This window comes from Microtus ochrogaster, chromosome 5 (genome assembly GCF_000317375.1).
Source record: "Microtus ochrogaster isolate Prairie Vole_2 chromosome 5, MicOch1.0, whole genome shotgun sequence".
NCBI classification, from domain to species: Eukaryota; Metazoa; Chordata; class Mammalia; order Rodentia; family Cricetidae; genus Microtus; species Microtus ochrogaster.
In genome coordinates, this window is record NC_022012.1 from 69,171,453 (window position 1) to 69,182,383 (window position 10,931).

At 45.7% G+C, this 10,931-nt stretch overlaps 1 protein-coding gene across 1 annotated transcript in view; it reads right to left on the minus strand.

Annotated features, from left to right (window-relative positions):
• Myo1e (myosin IE) overlaps window positions 1-10,931 on the minus strand; it is a 195,398-nt gene that overhangs the window by 105,889 nt on the left and 78,578 nt on the right. Inside the window, exon 2 of the mRNA XM_013346406.2 lies at window positions 8,415-8,558. Coding sequence (XP_013201860.1) covers window positions 8,415-8,558 — 144 coding nt within the window. The remainder of the gene's footprint in view (window positions 1-8,414; window positions 8,559-10,931) is intronic.

The following is a 10,931-nucleotide window of genomic DNA, read 5'->3' on the forward strand; positions in this document are numbered from 1 at the left end:
CACTTAATAAGTTCACTCACTCAAAACCAAAGGCACAGCTGTTGCAGAGCACTTTCCAGACTGTACAGAACATATCTCTAAGCTGTGGTTAATGGATGATGGGGATAAACCAAGACCTATTTAATTAACAACCTTGCCATGGAAATAGACGAAATAATCAATGAACAGCAATCAGCACCTAGATGCCATTCCCTCAACTCATGTTCTTAGATGCATGTGTCATTACATAGTGATATCTCTCACATCATAATGCAGGTGACCACTTTGGCCTTAGATGAAATATGGAATTATTAATAGACATTACAAATGGGTGTGGGTATGTCAAATAATTTAAACACACACACAGACACAAAATGACTCAACTGCTTTTTTTTCACTTCACTTGTTACTGACCAGAAAGACCTTCCAAGTTGAAAAATGAAGATGAATTAATAATAGAGAAAAGATAGTGATGACGTGCTTTTTTAATATTTAATTTTGATTGTTCAAGAGATGAAAGATACACATGGCTGGACAGTGATAACACATGCCTTTAATCCCAGCACTCTATGAGTTCAAGGCCAGTGTGGTCTACAGAGTGGATTCCAGGACAGGCACTAAAGCTATACAGAGAGACCCTGTCTCAGAAAAACAAAACAAAACAGAAGTTCAAGGTTATCCTCAGCTACATAGGGAGGCAAAGGTCAGCCTGGGCTAGAGGCTCTGTTGGGTAGGTGGAGGGTGCAACGAATAACAGCTTTTTGTAACTAGCAAGTACTTTCATTGCTATTGTTAGTTTGGAATAAAAATATACAGACCACCTCATCAAATCTGGATGTCGAGTAAACAATGAGAATGTTTAAGCTATAAGCAGACCTAGAGTAATGTTGGGGCACACTTGCACTAAAAGGTTACTTGTTTAGCTGAGATTCAACTATAACTGGGCAATCCCTATTTTGTTCACGTATCAACCTTACATTTAAATCAGCAGTGCAAGGTTTCATGAGGGAGGATTGGGATGCTCTGCAGTCTCTCCTTACTTAGAACTAAGAGGCTTTGTCTACTCCAAAACCCACGTTAGGAACTGGAGAAATGGTCCAGCAGTTAAGAGCACTGGCTGCTCTTCCAGAGTACCAGGGTTCAATTCTTGGCACCCACACTGTGTATCATGATCGTCTGTAACTCAGTTCCCTGGGATCCATGCCCCTCCTCGGGCACCAGGCAAGCATGTGGCCCACATACATGCAGGCAAAAGTCCCATACACAAAAATTAAATTATAAATAAATAAAATAGAATCTATCTTAGCAGGATTTTTTTTTTATTCTTAACATTTGTGTAAGGATTGCAGGGCAGTGGTGGTGCATGCCTTTAATCCCAGCACTTGGGAGGCAGAGGCAGGAGGATCTCTGTGCATTCAAGGCCAGCCTGGTCTACAGAGCTAGTAGTTCTAAGACAGCCAGGATTGTTACACTGAGAAACCCTTTCTCAAAAAACGAGGAGAAAAAAAAAAAAGATTTGTGTAAGCATCTAATAATCAAAACTGAAGGGATAGGTTTTGTCTCTCATCCGGATTCTCTTGCTCAATGGCTGTAACCATTCTTAGGGTAGGACCAATTTGAATGCTGTAAAATGTCAATTCTGAGCAAAAAACAAACCAGGGAGACATGAGCCTTCCACAGAAGACAGCGCCCTTCCCTTCATGGTAAAGGATACACTGTGAACCAGCCACTTCCTGGGGACAACGGGCCACTGCCACAGGAGAAGAAAGAGTTGCATGAGGATGAAAGCCAAAGGCATCCTGCCCCTCCCCCATGCCCTCAGCCACCTAATAAATAGAACTGAGGTGAGTATGGGCTGGAAATGGAGCCATGGTTGTTTAAGTGTGCTTTGTGAACAACCTCTTCTAGACTGTTCTAGGCTGATGCGGAGGCAGTGACTCAGGTCAGAATGAAGGGGATGCTATAGACTCTCCCCTAAATCTCCCAGCAGGGTCCCCCAGAGTCAGTATCTGAGAAAACTGATGAAAGATAAAGTTCGATTTGAAAAGGTCGCTGTGTCCTGACTCCACCACACTAAATACCTACAAACGCACCTACATCTGAACCGGCCAGAGTAACAAGTTCAGTTGCTTCCAGTTGGAGTTGGACTTCATTGTGTATCTAAACAATTTCACCTTCTCTATCTGGCTGGGTCTTTAGAGACCTGAGCTAATACCCAAAGAGTTCAGGGCCCTGGTGGGTTTGGAGCTCCAAAAAAGTCCCTCAGTCCTCCCTCCCATACCCAATACATAATTCAGGTGCGCCTCTGGGGACACCACCAGGGCCATTATCTCTACACACATAATCTTCCATGGTGAAGGTGTGGCTTAAAGTTAATTCTCAAACTGCAGGCAGATATGAAGCTATGATACCAAATAAAAAAGCAGGGCAGGGGTGGGGCGCCTCATTTGAGAGACAATGAGAGTCAGGAGGAACCAGGCAGATCTTCAGCTGACTGGTTCCCAGATGTCGGTCCATGTGTCTATGAATGCTCATCCACCTGCAGCACAAGTGATAAGGGAAATAAAAAAGAACAACACGCTGAATTTTTCATGAGGCTCAATTCAGGGCTGGTAAGATGACTCAACCGGTCAAGACACTCGCCACCACACCCAGTGACCTGGGCTTCATCCTGGAAACCTACGCAAAGGTGCCGGGAAAGAATCAACTCCTGAACGATGTCACCTGACTTCTGAGCCTTTGTGCCTCTCCCCCAATGATAATGACGGATTCCACAAAACCCAGTTCATCCGGTGTAAAGGACCGTTCTTTGGCTTTAGAGCATCTCCTTTCTACACACGTAGTGTAAGATGGCCTTTTGGGGGATGTAGGGATGAGGTGAGCCTCTGCCGACCTCTGTCTCATCCTTAACTTCGAAAAGAAGTTATTTCTTATTTTTTAAAGATTTGTTTTTACTTATGTATATGTGTGCTTGTTGATTGTATACGGTGGCCGTGGAGGCCAGAAGAGGGTTTTAGACTCCCTGGAGCTAGAATTATTGTCAGTTGTGAATGAGCCCCCAATGAGGGTGCTGGAGACCCGGGTCCTCCAGGAGAGCAGCAGCATTCTTAACCGCCCAGTGATCTCCCTAGTCCATTTCTTAGTATTCTTTTGTGACAGGTTTTTGTGTATCCCTGACTGACCTAAAGGTTACAGTGTACCTGAGGATGTCTGATCTTCCTGCCTTTCTTAGGAGGACAAGTGCTTGGTTTATGTGGCGGTGGGGATTGAACCCAGGGCTTCCTCAAGCACACTAGGGAGGTACTCTCCCAACTAGGCTACATGTCCCGCCCTCCATATGTATTTTGAAGATTAGGCAAAGCTAAGAGCATTGAACTGCTGAACACGATGACAGCCTACAGCGACAAGTCAACCTCACCACATATATATTACTGGAAAGTGAAGGAAGGGGAGGCCTCTGGCTAAAGTCCTATATTTGGAGAAGCTCTGAGCCAGAACTTGAACCTTTGGTTCCAGTCACAAGACCAATGTCTCACCCAGCTCGCTGTCCCCTCTGTGTGAACCGGCTGCCGAGGGCCAAGTTTCATTCTGAATGACTAAGAGCACACTGCCTCTCCAAATCACTGGTCTGGCAGGACAGCCTGAACTCCTCACTGAGGGATTAAAAATGCCAAGCACGTTTGAGTGCGGTGGCCTTTGAGGGAAGAAAGCTTAAAGACAGTTGGAGCAGCAAGTGCGAAGTGCTCCACACAGGAACTCTGCTCAGCCAAGCGGCTGGAACGGACGGACAGCAGAGTGCAGCTACAGCTCTTTTCTTTCCAAACTCCAGAACTTTCTCCCCTTGTACATTTTAGAACGTAATTGTAAGCAGTGTGGCAGCCATCTCTAAGAAACGGATGGTAAACTCAGCCTTCCTCTGGGGGCTTTAGCGGCCAGACAATGTCAGCGTGTTCTAAGCGGATTTTGTTTCCTAACGGAGAACAAAGCAACCATGCTTGGCCTGCATGCATTAGCCACCAAGTGCCCTTTGTGCTGATCTACAATACAAAACAGGGCTAGTATTATGGGCGGGAGAGGTAAAAGGCGTGCTCATAGTTATTAACCTCTCTTTTGCCTTAACGAACACAGAAGAAACAAAGAACGATGCCATCTTTCACTTACAGGAGCGCTATGCTATGGGTTCTCTCTGAAGACTGAAGTGGTCACGGAGACCAGAGGTAAAGAGGGGAAGGCAGATACTGCTGTTACAAATATCCATCAGCAGCGCCAGGCCTCCCCGGAGCTGGAAGTGACTCCCTCCCACCTGCCGAAAGCAAGCCCATTTACGCAGGAGTGGGCAGAGACGTCTAAATCATAAAGTCATTAGTGGTCAAGCAGCTCATTTCCTCGGGCGAACGCACCATTAGTCAGTTATTGACTCAAAGGCCTTCACTACCCTCCCAGCCCCTGCCCCATCGAGTCATTAAAAAAATTCTGCTGTCTGAATTTAAAAAATCTTGAGAGTCAACAGATTTTCAGGGATCACTTAATACAATGTACCCCATGCCAAGAACTGTGCAGCAAAGCCAAAAATACCTGAGGGGGGGGGGTGCGGTTTGTTAAACAGCAAGAGAGCGTGCACATTTGTGTAGACGCGGGAGAACACTAAAGGCCTAGAGATCCACAGGAACTCGCCCTGGGTGGTAGGATTTCGGGTGGTTTAGTGTCTTTCCCTCTGCTAGGCTGCATTACATAAGTCATGTCAAATAAATATACTGCTTGGAAGGGCTTTTACAACTTGTTCTTTGCATAAAAGTTATGCTGTCTGTCTGCAAGAAGCTTCTGGGCCCATATCAGTAAACAGCCCGCTGAGGGGCACAGCTGTCTGGACTGAGGCTGGACTGACTTTAGGCAATAGCCACCATCATTGCTTTTGTCTTCTCTCATTCAGCTGATCGAACACCACGTCTACGGGGTAGGGAAAAGGCTCAGTGGGTGCTAATGCTTGCTGTGAAAACAAGAGTACCCAAGTTCGAATCCCTAGTAAAGCCAGCCATGGCTACACATGCCTGTAACCCCAGCACTGGGGAGGCATAAACAGGTTCATGTTAGGAGCTCCCTGGAAAACCGGAGTGGTTCATCAGCCTGGCCTGGTGAGCTTTGGATTCAGTGAGAGGCATTTGACTCAAAAATAAGATGGAAAACAATAGAAGAAGACATCCAATGTCCTCCCCTGGCCTCCAGAGGCACACATAAGGGCACATGCACTAACACACACATGTGTGCATACCACACACACATGTGTACATAACACACACACACACACACACACACACACACCAAACAGGCAAACAAAACCCCACATTTCTCTGTAAATAATTAAAAAAAAAAACAAGCCTACATCCCAAGGCTTTTGGATCTTCCATTTAAAAGTTTCTAGCGCTGGGATGCAGCTCAATAGGTAGAAGCCAGACAGTCTGGATCCACAACCTGCACCCAGTCCTTCCTAACCCACCTACCAGTTTCCATGTGCCGTGGGGACTTGTACACAACATTTTTGATGGCATTAAATCCAAATGAAATAAACAGATTTCCGTGTGTGTGACCAGAGAGGAGAACCAAAGTGCACACGATTGCTTCCGTACGGTCAGACTAAGGCACATGGAGCAGGTGGTGGCGCTAATTCTGCTCTGGAAAGTAATTGCTTTAGACTTCCGAAGGTCAGATGGCCTGTTTCAGTGGCTTGGCCAGGCCATGGTACCCATGAAAGCGGCAGAATCTGTCATTAAACAAGCACAGTTGTATCCCAGGGGAACTTCCGTTTAAAGACAACGGTGGGCAGGATCTGTCTGTAAGCTACAGGCCACCGTTAACCAAGAGGATGCTGTTTACTCCAAGTTAACAATAATGTCATATTGTAATGTGCATTATATCATCAAATTGCCATGTGCCGTTCGAGCGGAGCAGCTGCCTCCCCTTCAGCCCCAAGCATGTTATTGTCAAGAATCTTCTAAAACTGCCTGCCCAGGGTCAGGTGGCTCCCTGGCTCTGCCAGGGGCTTGGCAGGGTATAGAGGGGAGAATCAGCAAGCAGCTGAGGGTAATAAACACATTGTGCCCTTGAGAACAGCTAGACTGTAAACTATTTCCAACCTTATTATTCTTGTTTGTCCTATAATGTAAAATCTCTGCAGCAGGAACAAGAGGCCGGAGCTCAGCCTTGAGAACCTAGCTCATCCGCGGAAGACTCAATCAGAAAACTCCGTGTTCCTGCTGGACGTCCCGCAGCCCCCAGTTTGGTGTTATCTGCTGTTAACTGTTTTTGTTTTGTTTTTTATCTTGGAAATCTCACCGTGGAGGACAATCTGCTCCGCGGTGTATACTGGCCTCAATGTGGTTTCCCTAGTAAGTTTCTGCTCGATGTTGTTAACTTTCAGTTTGGTGGTGCTGTCTTTTAGGCCACCCCAGCTGTCTCTGCAGCGTGTCCTGGGTGCCTGCCTAATGATGTCTTATTATATGTTCAAGGTTTCTCTCTATCTGCCACGTACTATTTATTTTTCTACTTTTGATTGCTACATGTTTAATAAACTCACTTACTCAGAAACTAAAAACAGCCAGGAGGTGGTTGGTGGTGCATGCCTTTAATCCCAGCACTTGGGAGGCAGCGGCAGATGGATCTCTGAGTTTGAGGCCAGCCTGGTCTACAGAGCATACTCCAGAACAGCCAGGGCTACACAGAGAAACATTGTCCTGAAAAACAAAAATAACAACAACAACAACAAGCAAAAAAAAACAAAAGCAGAGCTACTGTCGATAATTCTCTGGACTGGACAGCACAAATATGTCAAAGTTGATCAGAGATTTTTAAATGGCTAAACCACATATCCAAGTATAGGAAGTGACAGACCTGTTAGTTAGCCTGATTTAACTATTCTATAATGTCCACATGCATCAAAACATCACATCTTATCCCAAAAATATGTATAGAGGCTAGAGAGATGGCTCAGTGGTTAAGGACTTGTACTGCTCTTTCAGAGGATCAGAGTACTGAACTTCTTATGGTCTCCTTGGACACTGCTCTCTCTCTCTCTCTCTCTCTCTCTCTCTCTCTCACACACACACACACACACACACACAGAGTTACATAATTAAAAATAATTAAAAAAAATCTTGCTTGGGCCGGGTGATGTATGCCCTTGAGCCCAGCACTTCAGATACAGGAACAAGCAGATCTCTAAGAATTTAAAGCAAGCCTGGTCTACAAACAAATTCCAGACCAGCAAGAGATAATAATGAAACCCACAAAACCCTTTTAAAATATACAAACAACTCATACATTAAAAATTTAAATAACGCTATTATAACGGTCAACAAGTTTGAATATACATTGAGCCTTAAAAAGAGGGATTTAGGAATTTAACTGCATGGATATTTGGAGGAAATTCCCTTTTTGGTCAATAAGAAACAGCACAGTACTGTTTGCAATGGTTCAAGTGTCTTGAAGTAATGGGCATTGCCACAGGAGTATTGAGTGAGTTAAACACCTTAACACACCAGTGATGGGCAGGCAGCCAAGGCAGCCTGCAAAAGTATAGCTGTCTAGGTTTCGGTGATTCTAATAGTCAAGTAAAGACGGCAAGTAATAAACAAAAAGCCCCTGGTGAGAAAACTTCCCCGGGCGCTCTGGGTGAAACCCAAGATGCACGTTACGTCATAAAGCACCCATGCTTCCTAGACACTACCATCAGGAGCCACCCCAGCATCAGCCTTTGGCACCCGGGCACGGCTGTACAGGTAACACAGACCTTTGCATGGCTGTGACTAACCCAGGTGACATTTCACTAACGTATTAGTTGCTCCAAGGAAAACTCCTGACTGCAGGAGGAGCATCTTCCACTATCATAGTTCTCTTGGACTGTGAAGTCAAGACACGTTTCCAAGAGGTGTGTGCCCTGTGCTTTTAAAGCCCCGTTATAAAATGGCATCTGGCAAGCTAACAGGGAAACACACCAGGCATTTTCAAGAGCTGATCATCCCTTCCCGTGTTTTCTTCAGCAAATATAAAGGTTCAGAAAAACTGGGGAGGCGTCTTTTCTATTCATCAGGTGATTCATTTTAAACCTTCATAGTCTGGAGGGAAGAGTTCCTATCATGTCATCGGGATGACAGAACCCTGCATTCAGGTCAGGGCAGGATTAGACACTTAGAATACATGATGCTGTAGCTCAAAGGGACACTATGATGGAGCTGCACTTAGACCCTGTGAGATGCCAGGAAAACACTTTAGCCTCATCTTTGCCCTTGGAAGCACAGCTGCCCATTCTGAAAGCGAAAATACTAAGAGCCAGTTCTGAGAGCCAGCTCAGACTTTCGGGAGGCGTGGCTCACGGGCAGAGACCCACATTACAGTGGAGCTGTCCTATCCCAGGGGCGTGCAAAGAAGAGGACAAAGGATACAAAGATGTAGTCGTCCATGTATCTCTTCTTCAGGTTCTCGACAATGGAGGTCTCTGTGATCTTGGAGAGCAACACCATGTCATCCACGCCACTATGCTTGACATTGTGACTCTGCCAATGGTACCGGTAGGCGCCTTTGCTGCCCTAGAGACAAAAGCAGAAAATGGGTTAGGGTAGTTCATATTCTCCTGGAGTTTTCTAACACCCCACCCCCCCACACTCTAATATACATATTCTCCCAAACAAAATGTATCATAAAGCACACAAAGATTTTGAGTTCCAGCCTTACCACCTATAGATAAGCAGGGAAAAGTCACCCTGGTCCAATGTACTGCAAAAACAGTATACTTTGTTTATTTGATAAACAACAATAATAAATAATATAAAAAAAACAAACAAACACAATCTATGAGGGATAGGGCACGGGGCTCTTTACCCTGTGGAACGCTGAAGTGATGACCTTTGAAGGAGATCTCAAAACATTTGAGTTTTCCAGGGAACTAGAGAGATATTTGTTCCCTTGTATACTCATCAAGCAAAAAAAGCCTACACACAAACAGAAAAAGGAAAGGAAAGAAACCGGAGGACACGTGCAATCCCGACAAGAAACAAGAGTCTAGAGTACTGTGGTTGTGTCTCCACAGAGGTGCCGTGTGCTAGGCTAGCTTGATGGACCAAGGCTCAGCCCTGCCTGGACGGTGGAAGCTCATGACTTGGGGGAGTTTCAACAAAGCAGGGAAAATTTATGGACAAGGGTATTGAGAAAGGCCAGCTGCTCAGACATCGAAATTAGCATGAGAAAACGGAAGTAGAGGCTGTGTGAGAGACAGGAGAGGTAGGGAAAAGAAAACAAGATGGAAGCTGTATTAACTTTCTCTCACAGGGAAAATACATGATGCTGCTTTGTTTTGTCTGAGGAGGACACAGACAAAAAGTTAAGTCCAAGCGGTTCAGAGGGAAAAGCAATCATCAAAATCCAGCCAAGAGGAAGCCACCAGCAGGAAAAGCATGCCACACACCAGGGGCTCAAGCTGTGGGAAGAGGTTCTAGAAGGTTTACCACCCATGCCGTCTAGTGGACAGAAACTGCCCATATGATATATTTGGTGTTCCCAGAACAACACATAACATCAATTCTGCAAAATTACCTCGGATGTCACCATTCCTCCTTCCTCTGCGGCAAGCAGAGAGAGCAGAGAGGCTCTGCCCACAGCTTGACTCACAAGGCTCCCTTCGTGTGCCCAAGGCCGACCAGACACAGCCCAGGGTACTCCTCTGGTTCTCTGGCCAACCGCCCACATACACGTGCACACAGAAGGCTAAAAATGCTATTTTCCCTTTGAAAAAGGTAAACATGATTGAAGACAACAGAAAGCCATCATAAGTGGCTATTTAATGTCAGCAAAGAACAAGGGGCAGGGGAGATGGGTGCCATACTATGTATGCTTATGCAGACCCTCAAGGTGCCCTGTGTCATGTGGACAGCCACCAGGTCCAGTGGCTTCTCTCCATCCCTCGGTCCTGCCTGCTGTCTCAGGGACTGAGTCTTCCCCCTGATGTCAACAACGCTCCAGGAGAATAGAGCTCCCTGCTGAGTCTACCAGGTGTCTTTGTCCCAGAAAATGATATTAAAAGTTGTCAACCTGACCTCAAATTTACTGTATAGCTGAGGATGACCTTGAACTTCTGAGCCTCTTGCCTCTACCTCCTGTGTTATGAGATTATAGGCATGAGCCACCATTCCTGGTTTCTGCAGTGTTGGGGATGGAACCCAGGACCTCCTGCAGGCTAGGCAAGTGCTCTAACTACCAAGCTACAAGCCCCCCCCCCATGTCTCTCTTTCCTTACTTTTCAGATTTCTCTCTAGTTCTAGAGATTCTAGAGGGGATCATGAACAAGCGGTTGCCGTAAGTGAACCCAGAAGACTGTCCTTGTAGAGTTACTTCACTTGCAGTGACCAGTCTGTTAACCATCTCACGAGAGAGGGGCTTCCGGTTCTCTTTACAGACCTGCCCAAGCATGGCTTCTTCCACTGCCTCCCCTGTGGCCCACAGGCATTTACATCTGTCTTATCAAGACTAAAATGGCAACAGGATACCAGACTGCATCTGGGTGGAACTCCTCATTACAAAGACACATCATCAGGGCTGAGAGATGGCTCAGCAGTTAGGAGCCCTTGCTGTTCCTGCAAAGGATCTGGGTTCAATTCCCAGCATCCACAGGGTGGCTCAAAATCATCTGTAACTCCAGTTCCAGGGGATCTGGCACCCTCTTCCAGACTCCATACGCATAGGTACATACATTGTGCACAAACATACATGCAGACAAAAGATTCATACACATAAAATAAAATGTTTAAATCGCTTTTAAAGAAGACACACAATCTTTGCTAGTGACTACTTCCTCTCTGTGTCAAAGACTAAAACACTAAGTTGTTTTCAATCAGATAACTTTTCTATATCTAATTGGCCACAAATCTCTGTGTATAAGTGTGTGTGTGTGTGTGTGTGTGTGTGTG